The sequence below is a fragment of the Bombina bombina genome, chromosome 8 (genome assembly GCF_027579735.1).
Source record: "Bombina bombina isolate aBomBom1 chromosome 8, aBomBom1.pri, whole genome shotgun sequence".
Lineage (NCBI taxonomy): Eukaryota > Metazoa > Chordata > Amphibia > Anura > Bombinatoridae > Bombina > Bombina bombina.
The window spans coordinates 297,790,069-297,812,449 of NC_069506.1; the positions used below are offsets into that span (position 1 = coordinate 297,790,069).

Here is a 22,381-nt window from a genome sequence, read left to right on the forward strand (position 1 = left end):
AGAGTGAGACTCTGCCCAGCGAATTATCTTCGATCCTTCCATCATTGCTAGGGAGCTTCTTGTCCCTCCCTGATGGTTGATATAAGCTACAGTCGTGATGTTGTCCGACTGGAACCTGATGAACCCCCGAGTTGTTAACTGGGGCCAAGCCAGAAGAGCATTGAGGACTGCTCTCAATTCCAGAATGTTTATTGGAAGAAGACTCTCCTCCTGATTCCATAGTCCCTGAGCCTTCAGAGAATTCCAGACAGCGCCCCAACCTAGTAGGCTGGCGTCTGTTGTTACAATTGACCAGTCTGGCCTGCTGAATGGCATTCCCCTGGACAGATGTGGCCGATAAAGCCACCATAGAAGAGAATTTCTGGTCTCTTGATTAAGATTTAGAGTGGAATGAAGGACACGGCATGCATTTTGAAGTTTTGTTAACCTGTCCTCTGTCAGGTAAATCTTCATTTCTACAGAATCTATCAGAGTCCCCAGGAAGGGAACTCTTGTGAGTGGAAAGAGAGAACTTTTCTCTTCGTTCACTTTCCATCCATGCGACCCTAGAAATGCCAGTACTATCTCTGTATGAGATTTGGCAGTTTGAAAGCTTGAAGCTTGTATCAGTATGTCGTCTAAGTACGGAGCTACTGAAATTCCTCGCGGTCTTAGTACCGCCAGAAGAGTGCCCAGAACCTTTGTGAAGATTCTTGGAGCCGTAGCCAGTCCGAATGGAAGAGCTACAAACTGGTAATGCCTGTCTAAAAAGGCAAACCTTAGATACCGGTAATGACTTTTGTGAATCGGTATGTGAAGGTAAGCATCCTTTAAATCCACTGTGGTCATGTACTGACCCTCTTGGATCATGGGCAAAATTGTTCGAATAGTTTCCATCTTGAACGATGGAACTCTTAGGAATTTGTTTAGGATCTTTAAATCCAAGATTGGCCTGAAGGTTCCCTCTTTTTTGGGAACTACAAACAGATTTGAGTAAAACCCTTGTCCTTGTTCCAACCGCGGAACTGGATGGATCACTCCCATTAATAAAAGATCTTGTACGCAGCGTAGAAACGCTTCCTTCTTTGTTAGGTTTGTTGACAACCTTGACAGATGAAATCTCCCTCTTGGGGGAGAGGATTTGAAGTCCAGAAGGTATCCCTGAGATATGATCTCTAACGCCCAGGGATCCTGAACATCTCTTGCCCAAGCCTGGGCGAAGAGGGAAAGTCTGCCCCCCACTAGATCCGGTCCCGGATCGGGGGCCCTCAATTCATGCTGTCTTAGGGGCAGCAGCAGGTTTTCTGGCCTGTTTGCCCCTGTTCCAGGACTGGTTAGGTTTCCAGCCTTGTCTGTAGCGAGCAACAGCTCCTTCCTGTTTTGGTGCAGAGGAAGTTGATGCTGCTCCTGCTTTGAAATTACGAAAGGAACGAAAATTGGACTGTCTAGCCTTGGCTTTGGCCTTGTCCTGAGGCAGGGCATGACCTTTACCTCCTGTAATGTCAGCAATAATCTCTTTCAAGCCGGGCCCGAATAAGGTCTGCCCTTTGAAAGGAATATTAAGCAATTTAGATTTAGACGTAACATCAGCTGACCAGGATTTCAGCCACAGAGCTCTGCGTGCCTGAATGGCGAATCCTGAATTTTTAGCCGCAAGTTTAGTTAAATGTACTACGGCATCTGAAATAAATGAATTAGCTAACTTAAGGAATTTAAGTTTGTGTGTGATGTCATCTAGTGTGGATGATTGAAGTGTCTCTTCCAGAGACTCAAACCAAAATGCTGCTGCAGCCGTGACAGGCGCAATACATGCAAGAGGTTGCAATATAAACCCTTGTTGAACAAACATTTTCTTAAGGTAACCCTCTAATTTTTTATCCATTGGATCTGAAAAAGCACAGCTATCCTCCACTGGGATAGTGGTACGCTTAGCTAAAGTAGAAACTGCTCCCTCCACCTTAGGGACCATTTGCCATAAGTCCCGTGTGGCGGCGTCTATTGGAAACATTTTTCTGAATATAGGAGGGGGTGAGAAAGGCACACCGGGTCTATCCCACTCCTTAGTAACAATGTCAGTAAGTCTCTTAGGTATAGGAAAAACGTCAGTACTCGTCGGTACCGCAAAATATTTATCCAACCTACACATTTTTTCTGGGATTGCAACTGTGTTACAATCATTCAGAGCCGCTAATACCTCCCCTAGTAACACACGGAGGTTCTCAAGCTTAAATTTAAAATTTGAAATGTCTGAGTCCAGTTTATTTGGATCAGAACCGTCACCCACAGAATGAAGCTCTCCGTCTTCACGTTCTGCAAACTGTGACGCAGTATCAGACATGGCCCTTGCATTATCAGCGCACTCTGTTCTCATCCCAGAGTGATCACGTTTACCTCTTAGTTCTGGTAGTTTAGCCAAAACTTCAGTCATAACAGTAGCCATATCTTGTAATGTGATTTGTAATGGCCGCCCAGATGCACTCGGCGCTACAATATCACGCACCTCCTGAGCGGGAGATGCAGGTACTGACACGTGAGGCGAGTTAGTCGGCATAACTCTCCCCTCGTCGTTTGGTGAAATATGTTCAATTTGTACAGATTGACTGTTTTTTAAAGTAGCATCAATACATTTAGTACATACATTTCTATTGGGCTCCACTTTGGCATTAACACATATAGCACATAGATATTCCTCTGAATCAGACATGTTTAACACACTAGCAAATAAACAGCAACTTGGAAATACTTTTCAAAGTAATTTACAAATAATATGAAAACGAACTGTGCCTTTAAGAAGCACAGAAAAATATTATAACAGATAAAATAATTAAGTTATAGCATCAATCTTTGTCAGAATATACAGTTTTAGCAAAGGATTGTTCCCCTCAGCAAATGATAACTAACCCAGGCAGCAGAAAAAAATACACAAATAAACGTTTTTTATATCACAGTCAATACAATCAGCACAGCTCTGCTGTAATGATTACTTCCCTCAAAAAAGGCTTTGGAGATCCCTGAACTCTGTAGAGATGAACCGGATCATGCAGGAAGAAAATGAACCTCTGACTGAGTTTTTCTGATGCTTAGAAAAAGCGCCAAAAATCGCCCCTCCCCCACACACATAACAGTGAGAGGGATCAGTGAACTGCTCTAATTTAAATCAAAACTATTGCCAAGTGGAAAAATAGTGCCCAAAACATTTTTTCACCCAGTACCTCAGAGAAAAAAACGTTTTTACATGCCAGCAAAAAAAAAAAACGTTTTACCTCAATAATTAATTGTCATTTAAAACCTATTGCAAGTCCCTGCAAAATAGGTTAAGTCTATGTATACAGTTTAAAAGCCAGAGAAGTACCATTTCCCAGAAAACTGAAGTGTAAAATATACATACATGACAGCCTGATATCAGCTACATCTACTGCATTCAAGGCTGAGTTTACATTATAACGGTATGGCAGGATTTTCTCATCAATTCCATGTCAGAAAATAATAAACTGCTACATACCTCTTTGCAGATTAATCTGCCTGCTGTCCCCTGATCTGAAGTTTACCTCTCCTCAGATGGCCGAGAAACAGCAATATGATCTTAACTACTCCGGCTAAAATCATAGAAAAACTCAGGTAGATTCTTCTTCAAATTCTACCAGAGAAGGAATAACACACTCCGGTGCTATTATAAAATAACAAACTTTTGATTGAAGATATAAAAACTAAATATATCACCATAGTCCTCTCACACATCCTATCTAGTCGTTGGGTGCAAGAGAATGACTGGAGGTGACGTAGAGGGGAGGAGCTATATAGCAACTATGCTGGGTGAATCCTCTTGCACTTCCTGTAGGGGAGCAGTTAATATCCCACAAGTAATGATGACCCGTGGACTGATCACACTTAACAGAAGAAATAAAACTAACTGAAATGTGTCAGGAAAAAGAAATCTACTACTCATGTTAAATTCAAAACAAGTGCTTTTGCATTGTCTATTTATAATGGATTATAGATTTTTCTATTCTATTGTGTTAAGTGGTCCTTTAAAGATTTTAGACCACCAAAAAAAAAAAAATTATGAACCTTCACAATTTATCCCTTAAGTAACAATGCAAAGCACTGAGACAGGGTATTAAGGATGTCAATGTACTTTACTTTAAGTAATCAAAGCTTTACAAATGAAACTGAGGAGCCAGTTAAAAAAAACATAACACAAGGACCCAGCTATGCATTTTTTATTTTTATTTATTTATTGAGGTTTGAAATAAGGCATACAAACTTCTTGAAACCAAGATAAGTAATAAAAACAATACAATAACGAAATGTAGTCTTCAATTTATATATCATGCCATACATTCTTTGAGCCTTTTAGTAATCACAAGGGGCCTCTTTTGGACCTCATATTAAACCAAGGAAAGGTTTAAGGCTCCTTGAATTATAGGAGATCACTCATGGATCTCGCCTATTAAACCTAAGTTTTGTGATGAGATATATGAACAAATAAGGTAAAACATAAAAGAAAGATAGGCGAGAGAAAAAAGGAAAGAAGGAAGGTAAAAAGGGGAAAAGGGAAATAAAGATACTGTACGTGGTAGGGTAGTTTTTATAACTACGTATTTAAAAAGGCTGGTTGACTCGTCATGAAATCTTTGTGGACAACCAATGTATCCAGAGTTTGACTTTGTATTTTTATATCCCACCTTATTTATGCTATTAGGGTGCAGAAAGACAATTATGTTATAATTTGATCCATTTAGACAAATTAAGTGCAAGGTATTATGGTTTGAGGTAGTGTTCCCATAGTGCGCTCATTTCAGCGTAGATCTCCATTTTAGCATATTTAATGAAGTAAAATTCCTCTAGTTCGGACCCAGCTATGCATTTTATAGGATAGGTACAATTCTAGAAGATGTTGCTGCCTGAATTTGCCAAGCTATAATTTATATGGCTGATAAAAGCAGAAACTTGCCTTTAGTTTTAATTCTGACGGAGAACTTGTGTTGCACCTTTCCCATTATCCCAGAGTCCCAGCATGAAAATAATCCTGACCTGATAACTTTATAATCTTTATTTTAAAGTGAAATAGGTTAATTTTACAAATTCATTCTCCTTCAAAATACAGTAACCGGATAAAGTAAACATTAACTTTTCTTTCTAATGACACGGTGAGTCCACAGATCATCATCAATTACTGTTGGGAATATCACTCCTGGCAAGCTGGAGGAGGCAAAGAGCACGACAGCAAAGCTGTTAAGTATCACTTCCCTACCCACAACCCCCAGTCATTCTCTTTGCCTGCGGAGCAAGAAGGAGGTGAAGTTTTCTGTGTCTGAAGATATTGAATTTCTTTTACTTTAAGCAAAATTTTATTATCTTGAATAACAGAGTAGGTTTACTCTGAACTTCTCAAGTCCTGGGTGTAGCCGTACTCCATGTTAGTCTCTTCAGTAGGGCAGTGGTGGCTTTAGAGCAGTTGAGAGCTTGTAAGGTAGCCCTTGCTGCGTTTTCCTAAAATGTTTGCTGCCCTTAGTGTGAAAGGCCAGAGTAGGTTTACTCTGTCTTTTCTTGTTTCCTAAGGTCTCTGTGAGGAGTGGCATCCTCTCAATCCGGGTGAGCTGTCTTCCTGCCAGACAGCTGAATATACAGGTAAGTGCCTTTGTCTTCTGGGGCTAGGAGGCTGGCACTGCAGGGGTTCAGCCCTATCTGTATTTATTTGGGACACAAATTCCTTAATAAGGACATTTTCTGGCAGCGAGCAGGAACTTTTAATGTGATTGGGGAGATTTATGCATTAATCTACTTCAGGATAGAAGGGGTTAACTAACTTGAGGCTCAGATCATTTATATAATAATAATCTAAACCTTATGTATATGAATGCTTTTGACACGTTAAGTCTTGTCAGTTTATATTCCTATGTGTTTTGAATAAGAGGGGGAATGAGGGGACAGTAAAATCTGTAATACGATTTTATGTCTGTATTGCCTAGGGGAGAGTTCGCCTTTCCTTCTGTCGCCTGTTTTAAAAGGTACGATTTACAATTGCAGGAAAAAGAACTGCGTTTGTTATTCCCTTATGGCAGATGAAGCGCGAGGTTTGTGCACTTCATCTTTTTGCAATTTTTCATCTCGCCCCCTCAGACGGAGCGGCGCCATTTTGGGTTCTAAGGAATGCAGTCCGTAGTCCCGACTCGCTCTCCAGGTGTATAGCGGAGCAGCGCACTTGTGCTGCAAGTTTGCTAGGTCTATTGTTTTTATTTAGCTGCCGCTATAGTCTGGCAAAAATTGTTTTATTAACCAATGGCTATTCTTAGACCTTAGGGAATTACACCTGTCAAATTGCCAAATAGTGTTTTAATACGTTATAAGGTGAAAATACATGCTTTGATTTTTTTCTTATAGCTGTTTGAACTGTCGCTTTTAATAAAGACTCTATGCGGGGCAAATTACTTGATAAATAAATAGTATAAATTTGGCTATAATTTTGAAGAATATTTTTTCTGCTTAATTAGTGAGATGTCTATGTAAGCAGTTATTTTTTTGTTTTTGGTTTCCTTAACCGGGTGGCTCAATTGTAAAACTTTTGTATGTACAGTTAGTTTTTTTTCCTTATTTCAGGAAAATTGCAAGAGGATATGTTTTTATTCAGATTGTAAGGTTTCTGCTCCACTTCTCTACGCAGGTTGCTCTCTTTTCTGAGCTGTGGAGGAAACTTCGCCGGTAGACTTCTGAGGGTGCAATCTCAGATTGGAAGTTTAATTCCTTCTTCTAATGTTGAAGTCCTATACTTCAGATGTACGCTTGACTACCTCGTGTATGTAAAGGAGGTTTTGGCTACTTGGACGACATTGATTCCCTTGTCATTGTCAACCTTTTATAGTTTTGTGAACGTTACTGTTTCAATAATGATCATTCCTATGAGGAAGTGTTTCTAGTCGTGCCTTGGAATTATTCTCAGGATTTGGAGAAGCCAGGGATGCCTTTCTTCATATCTCCCGTCCCTCAAGGTATATTCCTGTAGCTTTCTCCATTAAATCGCACAGTGCCTTAAGTAGAGTTTTTATACTATGGCTCTTAGAACTTCGTTCCTTATGGCGCTCCTTTCATATCCTTGGATGAGAAGCTGGAGGTTTAATTATTCATTTTGAACAATGCCTTGTCTTATTAGACTTGCTTTGCTAGGCTGCGGGGTATTGTGGCTGAAGTCTTCTTCAGAAGATATGCCTACCTGTGGCTTAGCGGTACAGTTTAGGCTGATAGTTCTGGAGTTGCAGGTTCAATATTTTATAATTCCTCCAATTCCCCGCTTCCGGCGTTGTCTTTCAAGGATGAGACTTTGTTTGGAACCGTCTCCTGACTGTTTGGGTGGAAAGAGGTTTTTCTTCCACTCGTCAGGAGAGTAAGTCTAAGGGAACGTTTTCCTTTCTTTTTTCAGCAGGATTATTCAGATTTCTTATTCTAGAGTTTCTGCAATTCAGGTATGATGAGAGGCATTCCTTGAACTGTGTTCAGGGTCTTCCTCTCTAGGAGGGATGGTTCCAGTCCCAGTTTGGGAACGGAATCTAGGTAATTACCTCAACTTTTCTCAAGTTTTGTTCTCAAAGTAGTAACCATTATCCTTTGGTTCCAGAGGACCTGTTCAGATCGAACATAGATCTGAAGGATGTGTGTTTATTGTCCCTATTATTGGGGTCTGCTCAAGTGCTAAGTCTTGTCATCCTAGAAAGATACCTAGGTCTTAAGGTATTACAGGGGTGTTCTTCTTCAGAATATCTGGAGAAGAGTTCATTATCCAGCCTACGACCACTCCACCATGAATGCGCCCAATCTTGTCTGATCGCGGAAGCTAAGCAAGGTCGGGTCTGGTTATCATCTACAAGGATGATTTATTAGGGATTTTAATAGATTCTCTATCATAGGAGAAGATTCTAACAGTGGTCAGATTCTATTTTTTTATCTGCAGACTTCAGTCCGGCCAACGGCGAGCTCTTTTGGTCCGGTAAATAGTTTAGCTTTTTGACAACCAGAAGGTTGGAAGTTTGGTTTTAGCTGCAGTTGTTTTCGCCTTCACTTTTCAGCGACTATGTATAAGAGGAATGGCTCTGAGGGCTAATTTGGACAACATTCCTTTGCTATTTTGTGGAATGTTCAGATCTGTCTTAGAGGATAGATCTAGGTCAGTTGACATGAGTCTCTATCCCAGAGTGCTTTCTCAGGAGTAGCTGTCTTAGGGCGTGTGCTCTTTAGGCATTCCTGGGTGTTGTGACCGCAGACGTCATTCTTCGGGGCTGGGAATCAGTCTGGGTCTTGTTAAAGGACAGGGATATGGACACGGAAGTGTCTGCTCTCCTTTTTCACATCTTGAAGTGGGGAGCGATTTACAATGTTCTGATGGCTTGGCTTCAGTTGTCCTTAGCAGGGTTCCAATGTCTCCTCAATGGTTTTCGTCAACAACCAGGGAGGAACTTGGAGTTCCTTAGCCATGAAGGAGGTGACAGATTATTCAGTGAGGAAAGCTCACAATTGTTACCTATCTGCTTTCCACATTCCAGGGGTGGACTACTGGGAAGTGTTTTTTTCTGTGTAGGCAGACTTCCTCCTGGGGATGGCATATGTTTCTGCAATGGTTTTTCTGAGTTGGTTTTTGAGACCTTGATTCAGGCTGGCAGCCTGTTACGAGTAAGATTTCCCATAAGATGTGGCTTAAATTTCTTCATGGAGTGATTTGAAGGATTTGGCATTCTGTCTTTCTTCAGTTCTCTAATTAGATCATGCATAAGTGTCTGGCGAACGTGCCAGATGTATAATCTTTGGGTCAGGTCTTGGTCAGAATCTGGCCTATGCGAGACCAATTCAGTACAGGACTGAACAAGAAATGTACATGGATAGCACTCAACAACTAAATTAGAATACGTCTGTATGAGACATTGGATAGAAAAGACCCATGCAAAAACATACTGTCTGCATAGAGACGTTTAAAACTTAACTTTTATTTCGCATTAAAAACAAAATAAGACGGTACACACAATTAAAAACACTGTAACAAAGGGGGCCCCCCAAGGTGTATAGGTAATAGCGCTGCTCCAGATAGCAGTGGGACAAAAAATAATAAGATACCCGGTACAATGAAGGTCCTCCACAAGCCACTGCACGTGCAAAAACACTGACTAGGGAAATTAGATCCAAGTATACACCCTCAAGTGATATAGGACATAGATCATTTACGGTGCCAGTATACAGATGCTCAGAATGCTGGGTATTAATTGGCACTTGTATATCACTATGATAAGTGCAACTAAGGTGGAATGTCGTCACAATTAAGGAGAGATCAGCACATAGAAATTAATCTGTATATTATAATCTGAGATCGAAAAGATTTTAATATTATTAAGTTACACTATAGTTAGTTTAGGATTTTGTTAACAGACAATGGCTTACTGGATTAATATTGAGTCGCATTAGGGTGTATAGGTATAGCTAAAAGATCAAAGATACACGTAAAACCCTTAAATGCGATTTGAATTTCAAATATAGGAAGTAGATAGTGTTCCTAATAATCTGTTGTGCGGACCCAAACAGGTCAATTAGCATGTGGTATTTTTAGTGTATGTATTGTTATTTACAAACAGAGTAGAGACAGTTGATACTTTACACTATTGTATGCCAGCTGAGGGTATGTATGTACAGACACTACTCAACCCACACGATGCCCAGGTAATAGAACTGGGTATATATCTTAATGATTAGTATTTCTAATCCCCAACCACCAAAGTGTGGTCGTATTAATTAAATTGAGCACCTGTTATGGTATAGCAGTAGGACACACTGGATAAGCCCATGAAAACAGAATTTATGTTTACCTGATAAATTACTTTCTCCAACGGTGTGTCCGGTCCACGGCGTCATCCTTACTTGTGGGATATTCTCTTCCCCAACAGGAAATGGCAAAGAGCCCAGCAAAGCTGGTCACATGATCCCTCCTAGGCTCCGCCTACCCCAGTCATTCGACCGACGTTAAGGAGGAATATTTGCATAGGAGAAACCATATGGTACCGTGGTGACTGTAGTTAAAGAAAATAAAATATCAGACCTGATTAAAAAAACCAGGGCGGGCCGTGGACCGGACACACCGTTGGAGAAAGTAATTTATCAGGTAAACATAAATTCTGTTTTCTCCAACATAGGTGTGTCCGGTCCACGGCGTCATCCTTACTTGTGGGAACCAATACCAAAGCTTTAGGACACGGATGAAGGGAGGGAGCAAATCAGGTCACCTAAATGGAAGGCACCACGGCTTGCAAAACCTTTCTCCCAAAAATAGCCTCAGAAGAAGCAAAAGTATCAAACTTGTAAAATTTGGTAAAAGTGTGCAGTGAAGACCAAGTCGCTGCCCTACATATCTGATCAACAGAAGCCTCGTTCTTGAAGGCCCATGTGGAAGCCACAGCCCTAGTGGAATGAGCTGTGATTCTTTCGGGAGGCTGCCGTCCGGCAGTCTCGTAAGCCAATCTAATGATGCTTTTAATCCAAAAGGAGAGAGAGGTAGAAGTTGCTTTTTGACCTCTCCTTTTACCGGAATAAACAACAAACAAGGAAGATGTTTGTCTAAAATCCTTTGTAGCATCTAAATAGAATTTTAGAGCGCGAACAACATCCAAATTGTGCAACAAACGTTCCTTCTTTGAAGCTGGTTTCGGACACAGAGAAGGTACGATAATCTCCTGGTTAATGTTTTTGTTAGAAACAACTTTCGGAAGAAAACCAGGTTTAGTGCGCAAAACCACCTTATCTGCATGGAACACCAGATAAGGAGGAGAACACTGCAGAGCAGATAATTCTGAAACTCTTCTAGCAGAAGAAATTGCCACCAAAAACAAAACTTTCCAAGATAATAATTTAATATCAACGGAATGCAAGGGTTCAAACGGAACCCCCTGAAGAACTGAAAGAACTAAATTGAGACTCCAAGGAGGAGTCAAAGGTTTGTAAACAGGCTTGATTCTAACCAGAGCCTGAACAAAGGCTTGAACATCTGGCACAGCTGCCAGCTTTTTGTGAAGTAACACCGACAAGGCGGAAATCTGTCCCTTCAGGGAACTTGCAGATAATCCTTTTTCCAATCCTTCTTGAAGGAAGGATAGAATCCTAGGAATCTTAACCTTGTCCCAAGGGAAACCTTTAGATTCACACCAACAGATATATTTTTTCCAAATCTTGTGGTAAATCTTTCTAGTTACAGGCTTTCTGGCCTGAACAAGAGTATCGATAACAGAATCTGAGAATCCTCGCTTCGATAAAATCAAGCGTTCAATCTCCAAGCAGTCAGCTGGAGTGAAACCAGATTCGGATGTTCGAACGGACCCTGAACAAGAAGGTCTCGTCTCAAAGGTAGCTTCCAAGGTGGAGCCGATGACATATTCACCAGATCTGCATACCAAGTCCTGCGTGGCCACGCAGGAGCTATCAAGATCACCGACGCCCTCTCCTGATTGATCCTGGCTACCAGCCTGGGGATGAGAGGAAACGGCGGGAACACATAAGCTAGTTTGAAGGTCCAAGGTGCTACTAGTGCATCCACTAGAGCCGCCTTGGGATCCCTGGATCTGGACCCGTAGCAAGGAACTTTGAAGTTCTGACGAGAGGCCATTAGATCCATGTCTGGAATGCCCCACAGCTGAGTGACTTGGGCAAAGATTTCCGGATGGAGTTCCCACTCCCCCGGATACAATGTCTGACGACTCAGAAAATCCGCTTCCCAATTTTCCACTCCTGGGATGTGGATAGCAGACAGGTGGCAGGAGTGAGACTCCGCCCATAGAATGATTTTGGTCACTTCTTCCATCGCTAGGGAACTCCTTGTTCCCCCCTGATGGTTGATGTACGCAACAGTCGTCATGTTGTCTGATTGAAACCGTATGAACTTGGTCCTCGCTAGCTGAGGCCAAGCCTTGAGAGCATTGAATATCGCTCTCAGTTCCAGAATATTTATCGGTAGAAGAGATTCTTCCCGAGACCAAAGACCCTGAGCTTTCAGGGATCCCCAGACCGCGCCCCAGCCCATCAGACTGGCGTCGGTCGTGACAATGACCCACTCCGGTCTGCGGAATGTCATCCCTTGTGACAGGTTGTCCAGGGACAGCCACCAACGGAGTGAGTCTCTGGTCCTCTGATTTACTTGTATCTTCGGAGACAAGTCTGTATAGTCCCCATTCCACTGACTGAGCATGCACAGTTGTAATGGTCTTAGATGAATGCGCGCAAAAGGAACTATGTCCATTGCCGCTACCATCAACCCGATCACTTCCATGCACTGAGCTATGGAAGGAAGAGGAACGGAATGAAGTATCCGACAAGAGTCTAGAAGTTTTGTTTTTCTTGCCTCTGTTAGAAAAATCCTCATTTCTAAGGAGTCTATAATTGTTCCCAAGAAGGGAACCCTTGTTGACGGGGATAGAGAACTCTTTTCCACGTTCACTTTCCAGCCGTGAGATCTGAGAAAGGCCAGGACGATGTCCGTGTGAGCCTTTGCTTGAGGAAGGGACGACGCTTGAATCAGAATGTCGTCCAGGTAAGGTACTACTGCAATGCCCCTTGGTCTTAGCACCGCTAGAAGGGACCCTAGTACCTTTGTGAAAATCCTTGGAGCAGTGGCTAATCCGAAAGGAAGCGCCACGAACTGGTAATGTTTGTCCAGGAATGCGAACCTTAGGAACCGATGATGTTCCTTGTGGATAGGAATATGTAGATACGCATCCTTTAAATCCACCGTGGTCATGAATTGACCTTCCTGGATGGAAGGAAGAATAGTTCGAATGGTTTCCATCTTGAACGATGGAACCTTGAGAAACTTGTTTAAGATCTTGAGATCTAAGATTGGTCTGAACGTTCCCTCTTTTTTGGGAACTATGAACAGATTGGAGTAGAACCCCATCCCTTGTTCCCTTAATGGAACAGGATGAATCACTCCCATTTTTAACAGGTCTTCTACACAATGTAAGAACGCCTGTCTCTTTATGTGGTCTGAAGACAACTGAGACCTGTGGAACCTCCCCCTTGGGGGAAGTCCCTTGAATTCCAGAAGATAACCCTGGGAGACTATTTCTAGCGCCCAAGGATCCAGAACATCTCTTGCCCAAGCCTGAGCGAAGAGAGAGAGCCTGCCCCCCACCAGATCCGGTCCCGGATCGGGGGCCAATATTTCATGCTGTCTTGGTAGCAGTGGCAGGTTTCTTGGCCTGCTTTCCCTTGTTCCAGCCTTGCATTGGTCTCCAAGCTGGCTTGGCTTGAGAAGTATTACCCTCTTGCTTAGAGGACGTAGCACTTTGGGCTGGTCCGTTTTTACGAAAGGGACGAAAATTAGGTCTATTTTTTGCCTTGAAAGGCCGATCCTGAGGAAGGGCGTGGCCCTTACCCCCAGTGATATCAGAGATAATCTCTTTCAAGTCAGGGCCAAACAGCGTTTTCCCCTTGAAAGGAATGTTTAGTAGCTTGTTCTTGGAAGACGCATCAGCCGACCAAGATTTCAACCAAAGCGCTCTGCGCGCCACAATAGCAAACCCAGAATTCTTAGCCGCTAACCTAGCCAATTGCAAAGTGGCGTCTAGGGTGAAAGAATTAGCCAATTTGAGAGCATTGATTCTGTCCATAATCTCCTCATAAGGAGGAGAATCACTATCGAGCGCCTTTATCAGTTCATCAAACCAGAAACATGCGGCTGTAGTGACAGGGACAATGCATGAAATTGGTTGTAGAAGGTAACCCTGCTGAACAAACATCTTTTTAAGCAAACCTTCTAATTTTTTATCCATAGGATCTTTGAAAGCACAACTATCCTCTATGGGTATAGTGGTGCGTTTGTTTAAAGTAGAAACCGCTCCCTCGACCTTGGGGACTGTCTGCCATAAGTCCTTTCTGGGGTCGACCATAGGGGGGAGGGACGAAAGGAATACCGGGCCTTTCCCATTCTTTATTAACAATGTCCGCCACCCGCTTGGGTATAGGAAAAGCTTCTGGGAGCCCCGGCACCTCTAGGAACTTGTCCATTTTACATAGTTTCTCTGGGATGACCAACTTTTCACAATCATCCAGAGTGGATAATACCTCCTTAAGCAAAATGCGGAGATGTTCCAACTTAAATTTAAATGCAATCACATCAGGTTCAGCCTGTTGAGAAATGTTCCCTGAATCAGTAATTTCTCCCTCAGACAAAACCTCCCTGGCCCCCTCAGATTGGGTTAGGGGCCCTTCAGAGATATTAATATCAGCGTCGTCATGCTCTTCAGTAACTAAAACAGAGCAGCCACGCTTACGCTGACAAGGGTTCATTTTGGCTAAAATGTTTTTGACAGAATTATCCATTACAGCCGTTAATTGTTGCATAGTAAGGAGAATTGGCGCGCTAGATGTACTAGGGGCCTCCTGAGTGGGCAAGACTCGTGTAGACGAAGGAGGGAATGATGCAGTACCATGCTTACTCCCCTCACTTGAGGAATCATCTTGGGCATCATTGTCATTATCACATAAATCACATTTATTTAAATGAATAGGAATTCTGGCTTCCCCACATTCAGAACACAGTCTATCTGGTAGTTCAGACATGTTAAACAGGCATAAACTTGATAATAAAGTACAAAAAACGTTTTAAAATAAAACCGTTACTGTCACTTTAAATTTTAAACTGAACACACTTTATTACTGCAATTGCGAAAAAACATGAAGGAATTGTTCAAAATTCACCAAATTTTCACCACAGTGTCTTAAAGCCTTAAAAGTATTGCACACCAAATTTGGAAGCTTTAACCCTTAAAATAACGGAACCGGAGCCGTTTTAAAACTTTAACCCCTTTACAGTCCCTGGTATCTGCTTTGCTGAGACCCAACCAAACCCAAAGGGGAATACGATACCAAATGACGCCTTCAGAAAGTCTTTTCTAAGTATCAGAGCTCCTCTCACATGCGACTGCATGCCATGCCTCTCAAAAACAAGTGCGCCACACCGGCGCGAAAATGAGGCTCTGTTTATGCTTTGGGAAAGCCCCTAAGAAATAAGGTGTCTAATACAGTGCCTGCCGATATTATTATATCAAAATACCCAGATAAAATGATTCCTCAAGGCTAAATATGTGTTAATAACGAATCGATTTAGCCCAGAAAAGTCTACAGTCTTAATAAGCCCTTGTGAAGCCCTTATTTACAATCGTAATAAACATGGCTTACCGGATCCCATAGGGAAAATGACAGCTTCCAGCATTACATCGTCTTGTTAGAATGTGTCATACCTCAAGCAGCAAGAGACTGCACACTGTTCCCCCAACTGAAGTTAATTGCTCTCAACAGTCCTGTGTGGAACAGCCATGGATTTTAGTTACGGTTGCTAAAATCATTTTCCTCATACAAACAGAAATCTTCATCTCTTTTCTGTTTCTGAGTAAATAGTACATACCAGCACTATTTCAAAATAACAAACTCTTGATTGAATAATAAAAACTACAGTTAAACACTAAAAAACTCTAAGCCATCTCCGTGGAGATGTTGCCTGTACAACGGCAAAGAGAATGACTGGGGTAGGCGGAGCCTAGGAGGGATCATGTGACCAGCTTTGCTGGGCTCTTTGCCATTTCCTGTTGGGGAAGAGAATATCCCACAAGTAAGGATGACGCCGTGGACCGGACACACCTATGTTGGAGAAATGTATTTTATAGTCTTATAAATCAACATTTATTAGTACCATATTGATTAGGTCAACGTATTTTTATATAGACCCCAAATTAGGGAAATAAGATAAAGATAAGAACCACCCCTCACTCTAGTACCTAAAGTAAAGATTTTACTTATAGCTATTAGCTGTAGATATAACTGCTGAGAGGTGATTGTGTATCACTATGAGTACAACAACATAGAAAGCTGAATGAGTATAATATTAGCATTCAAGTACAAGCTTTCGCTGTAGTGAGTAGGTGATTTAAGACACAGTACATTACAATACTAATCATTAAGATATATACCCAGTTCTATTACCTGGGCATCGTGTGGGTTGAGTAGTGTCTGTACATACATACCCTCACAGCTGGCATACAATAGTGTAAAGTATCAACTGTCTCTACTGTGTTTGTAATTAACAATACAGTCACTAAAAATACCACATGCTAATTGACCTGTTTGGGTCCGCACAACAGATTATTAGGAACACTATCTACTTTCTATATTTGAAATTCAAATCGCATTTCAGGGTTTTACGTGTATCTTTGATCTTTTAGCTATACCTATACACCCTAATGCGACTCAATATTAATCCAGTAAGCCATTGTCTGTTAACAAAATCCTAAACTAACTATAGTGTAACTTTATAATATTAAAATCTTTTCGATCTCAGATTATAATATACAGATTAATTTCTATGTGCTGATCTCTCCTTAATTGTGACGACATTCCACCTTAGTTGCACTTATCATAGTGATATACAAGTGCCAATTAATACCAAGCATTCTGAGCATCTGTATACTGGCACCGTAAATTATCTATGTCCTATATCACTTGAGGGTGTATACTTGGATCTCATTTCCCTAGTCAGTGTTTTTGTACGTGCAGTGGCTTGTGGAGGAGACCAGTGTTACATTTTACCTTCATTGTACCGGGTATCTTATTATTTTTTGTCCCACTGCTATCTGGAGCAGCGCTATTACCTATACACCTTGGGGGGCCCCCTTTGTTACAGTGTTTTTAATTGTGTGTACCGTCTTATTTTGTTTTTAATGCGAAATAAAAGTTAAGTTTTAAACGTCTCTATGCAGACAGTATGTTTTTGCATGGGTCTTTTCTATCCAATGTCTCATACAGACGTATTCTAATTTAGTTGTTGAGTGCTATCCATGTACATTTCTTGTTCAGTCCTGTACTGAATTTGTCTCGCATATCTCTCTCTACATATGTACAGCACCCGCCCTCCAGCTACTGATTATGGTACCTCTTATTTATGGGGTTGATTGTAATTAATTAGGGCAACAATTCCGGTAGTGCCATCGTCATTCTTCTTTCCCTTGTATCACAAGAATCTGGCCTATGTTTAAGGCTATTGCTATTCCTGGGAGCCTTATCTATGTTAAAGTTTTTCCGTAAGCTCTATTTGAGTCATTGCTTTCTTTAGATATTAAATTAATATCTGGAGGGTTTTGTTTCTTATCGCTATCTCATCTGCTCTGAGAGTGTCGGAACTCTCAGCCTGGCACTGTGATTCGCCTTATCTTCTTTTTTATCCGATGAGGCGAGTTTTAGCACTACTTTAAGTTCTTCCGAAAGTGGTTCTGGATAATACGTTTTTATCAAGAAAATGTTGTTTCTTTTCTTGACAGTTATTCCTTTCTGAAGAATGTTTGTTGCACGACTTGGAGGTTGTGCATGATTTATTGTCAGGTGACTAAGGATTTACTCTAGTCTTCTTATCTGTTTGTTCTCTGATAATCGGAAAGGTCAGAAAGCTTCTGCTATTTTTCTTTCCCTAGTGAGAGAAGTATATTGGTCTATGAGACTGCTGGGCAAAAGTCTCCTGAGATCATTTGAGTCCTCGCCACTAGGACAATCTCTTCTTTTGGATATCAAAATGAAGCTTCTGTGAAAGGGATTTCAAGGCTGCTTCTTTGTTTTCTCTGCATAGTCTGTACAATTTTTCCATAGTTGATTATTTAGCCTCGGCTGAGGTTTCTTTTGGGAGAAGGGTTCTACAAGCAGTGATGCCTTCTGTTTAGGTTACCTGTCTGGTCCTTCCCTTATCTGTGTCCTCTAGCTTGGGTATTGATTCCCAACAGTAATTAATGATGATCCGTAGAGTAATCGTGTCATTAGAAAGAAAACAAAATTTATGCTTATCTGATAAATGTATTTATTTCTTGATACGGTGAGTCCACGGCCCGCCTTGTTTTTTTCAGACAGTTTTCTTTGTTATATAAACCTCAGGCACCTCTGCACCTTGTTATAACAATCAAACAATGGCACTACACAGGCTTTTCCTCGTAGTTTCTAATATAAGGTTAGATATATTATAAATTCAATCACTAATCATTAAGAGGAAATGGTGCTAATGCATATCAAAATAATCTACTTCACAAAGTGGGGCAGCAAGAGAAAGCAAAGTTTCCCCACACAAAGTATGCACAATAAGCACTCTGGGCCCTGACTATAGGCAGTATAATTCCAAAAAAAGGGAGGTTAAAATATAACTTATTAACAAGTCTTTAAAATAAGGGTAACACGCACATTAAAAGAACCCAGACACTGGCTAATTATGACTGCATAAAGAAATATAATGGAGACTAGTGTAGATATTAATAGGGCCTTATTGTTGTTAAAATCACACTTCCCCTCAGAAAATATGTAAATATTCAACTCTGAAAATGGTGGATGGGTCAGTTCAATCCATGTACATCATTTGCCTACGCTAGTGTGAATTGCTATATGTAAGTGGTCTAGCACTAAGTGCTTCTTTTCACCATAATAGTATTGTGACCTTATATTTAAAGAATGCAATCGAACCCTCACATAACCAGATAATATCTCAACCCCAGAAAAAATAATAGGTCTATAATCACCATCAATCTCAGTGATTGACAAAATATATACTAAATATCCGGGCTGGTTAAATCACCAAAATTATAAGTCTCTACACTCCTTTTACTGTGGATTTGGAGCAACTTGTAGTTCTACAAAATATTATAAATTGTATGATCTTTGAATGTAATGTATGTGATGCTTTAACACATGTGATTCCAAATGTTCCTTATAATGTGAGCAAGGCTCGTTCTCTTTGTATGGATTCATGCAATTTGGTTACTCGTGAAAAGGATACTGTTGTACCATTGCTGACAAGTATATTGTTACAGACAGATACACTAAGTATCAATCAATAACATATTGCTCTAAAAATAAGCTGAAATTTAAGAACATTCCTCTCTTTGAGAAATTTTGTTATAATAAAACCGTTGTTACGGCATTATGTGGACCTCACTGTACCTTGTGTTATTTCCTTTCTCTCCTTTTCTTTGGTCGAATGTCTGGGGGTTGTGGGTAGAGAAGTGATACTTAACAGCTTTGCTGTGGTGCTCTTTGCCTCCTCCTACTAGCCACGATTGATATCCCCAACAGTAATTGATGATGATCCGTGGACTCACCGTGTTAAGAAATAAATTTATCAGGTAAACAAATTGTTTTCTCATCAAGTTATTTCAAACTTTTCTAGCATTTCTATGGTGTTTTTCTACCATATAAACATGTTTCAGAGGACCAATTGAAATACCTTCTTTTGGATTCCGACTAAACTGAGATGACAGCGACCGGAGGAAGATGACATCTCTGTCTCTGTCCTTCCAGGACACTCGGAAGATTTTACAGACCAGCTGTAAAGACTGTTCCTCTGATACTTCAGATCCTGTAGAGGGCTCCTAATATAGAGCAAAGGAAGAATTCATCTTACAAGGTTACGGCTGTTAAAGTCATTACAAAGCAATTACATTAAGCAATTTTAAGAAGTCTTTTGGTAGAGCTCTGTATTCACCTTTCTGGCATATCTCACACCCCATTTTGTTTTTTAAATCATTTTTACTACGGAAATTTATCATGGCGCCTTGTAAATATATGACAAGTGGGTGACACTTTATACATCATTTTTAGAGTTAGCATAAAATACAAACATACTAAATATTAGATGTGCAGAAACTCATGGGATTTTTCTAACATGTTTTTTCAGGAATCAAGCTAAGATTCTATAACCATCACTATATTGTTTTCACTAAAGTGACCCGTTTGTGCGCTATGCGCTTCATGTTTAGTTAGCTTCAGTAATATAAAGTGGATTTAATTTGGCTGTGAATTCCAGAAAACTGATGTTACTTCCACAAAACCAGAACACAAGGTACATATTACCTTGGAAGAAACCATTTTCTATGTTAGGACCTTGTAAAGTCAAAAGCTGGCACCTGCTTTATGTATGTTTTTAACCTAGTAAATCATGTTATTAAAAGCGAATTCTGGCTGGTATAACATCAAAGCCATTCTGAAAAACAAGGCGACATGTATGGACAAATATTGGGGTAAGAGAAAACAACCCAAGCTAATTATTTTGTAGAGACGAAGGTGAATAAACTAAGTTTCAGAGCATGGGAAATACAATATGTAGCAGAGGAGAGAATAGGCAATCAGCTCTGCTGTAATATTGAATACGAGGCTGGATACAGCTGGAACCCTGGTGCAGTGAGAGATGGTCTACGTGGCTTGGAGGCTCATAAAAATGGACAGGGATCTATAAGGGAAACTCAATCTTCAGCATCACTGCAGCAAACAGAACTGTGAATCAGCCATAATATTTTATCAGTGAAAAAAGATCATTGAAATCGGTTGCATAGGCAAAACATCTAGGGAAGTGTAGGTTATTTAGGGGACTGCAGAAGTATAAATGGTATTTCCTTCTCCAGTAAAAAATATTGTTAAAAAAAGTGTACTTAAAGTCTTAAAATTAGATTGCCAATCACCTGCGCTGATTAGGGTTGCCACCTTATGAGTTACACATGCTGCAGGGTGTGCAGAAGGGAACATGAATTCCACCCTTGGATAGCACACAAATAGTGATCCTGTACAGCAGTATTCATGTTACACCCTGCAGCATGTGTAACGCATAAGTGTCCAGGAAAACATGGCTGAGGCTAGCTAGCGGGACAGTATCAAGTCTTTCAAAACAACCAGTATTTATGAAGTCATCAATACCTGGTCTTTGTGATACACAGTAGGTCTGATATTTCAATAAGTTCAGCACTGGGTGTGATAGGCCTGGCTTCTCATAGCACTTGAGCTGACCTGGATAAAGAGACTTGAGCTATTGCTTGGTTCCTATAGTGGGTTTTCTAGTACCTGTAAGTAATGCTTTAGTACATTAGCTGAACACCCCCAACCACTTTAGCCTTCGGGGTATTCTGAAGGATTTCACTTTGCTGAGCATTTGATTCTTTTTCAGAAAGAGCAAGGTTTAATGCATTAAACTTTTTCTTATCAAGCCACATACAGGGCTGATATATTTAGTGTCTTTTAGAGACATTATCTCTGTAATAATCCACAGGTTCTGTTATTCAGAGTTACAACGGACAGGAAAGTCAAAATAAAATAAAAAACTTGCATGATTTGGATAGAGCAGGTTATTTTAAGACACCTTTAAAGGGCCAGTAAAACTAAAAAATAATGTTATATAATTCTGCACATAGTGCATAATAATATAACATTATATGAGTGCTAGCTTTATACAACCTAATATATCCGGTGAACTTTTATTAAAAAAAAAAAAAAAACAGAATTTATGTTTACCTGATAAATTACTTTCTCCAACGGTGTGTCCGGTCCACGGCGTCATCCTTACTTGTGGGATATTCTCTTCCCCAACAGGAAAATGGCAAAGTCACATGATCCCTCCCAGGCTCCGCCTTCCCCAGTCATTCGACCGACGTAAAGGAGGAATATTTGCATAGGAGAAATCATATGATACCGTGGTGACTGTAGTTAAAGAAAATAAATCATCAGACCTGATTAAAAAATCAGGGCGGGCCGTGGACCGGACACACCGTTGGAGAAATTAATTTATCAGGTAAACATAAATTCTGTTTTCTCCAACATAGGTGTGTCCGGTCCACGGCGTCATCCTTACTTGTGGGAACCAATACCAAAGCTTTAGGACACGGATGATGGGAGGGAGCAAATCAGGTCACCTAGATGGAAGGCACCACGGTTTGCAAAACCTTTCTCCCAAAAATAGCCTCAGAAGAAGCAAAAGTATCAAATTTGTAAAAGTTGGTAAAAGTGTGCAGTGAAGACCAAATCGCTGCCTTACATATCTGACCAACAGAAGCCTCGTTCTTAAAGGCCCATGTGGAAGCCACGGCCCTAGTGGAATGAGCTGTGATTCTTTCAGGAGGCTGCCGTCCGGCAGTCTCATAAGCCAATCTGATGATGCTTTTAAGCCAAAGAGATAGAGAGGTAGAAGTTGCTTTTTGACCTCTCCTTTTACCAGAATAAACAACAAACAAGGAAGATGTTTGTCTGAAATCCTTTGTAGCATCTAAATAGAATTTTAGAGCACGGACAACGTCCAAATTGTGTAACAAACGTTCCTTCTATGAAACTGGATTCGGACACAAAGAAGGTACAACTATCTCCTGGTTAATATTTTTGTTGGAAACCAGGCTCAGTACGTAAAACCACCTTATCTGCATGGACCAGATAGGGCGGAGAACACTGCAGAGCAGATAACTCAGAAACTCTTCTAGCGGAAGAAATTGCAACCTAAAACAAAACTTTCCAAGATAATAATTTAATATCTACGGAATGTAAGGGTTCAAACGGAACCCCTTGAAGAACTGAAATAACTAGATTAAGACTCCAGGGAAGAGTC

General features: G+C 40.7%; 1 protein-coding gene across 1 annotated transcript in view; it reads right to left on the reverse strand.

Annotated features, from left to right (window-relative positions):
- UBE4B (ubiquitination factor E4B) overlaps positions 1–22,381 on the reverse strand; it is a 618,413-nt gene that overhangs the window by 448,227 nt on the left and 147,805 nt on the right. Inside the window, exon 5 of the mRNA XM_053691155.1 lies at positions 19,247–19,391. Coding sequence (XP_053547130.1) covers positions 19,247–19,391 — 145 coding nt within the window. The remainder of the gene's footprint in view (positions 1–19,246; positions 19,392–22,381) is intronic.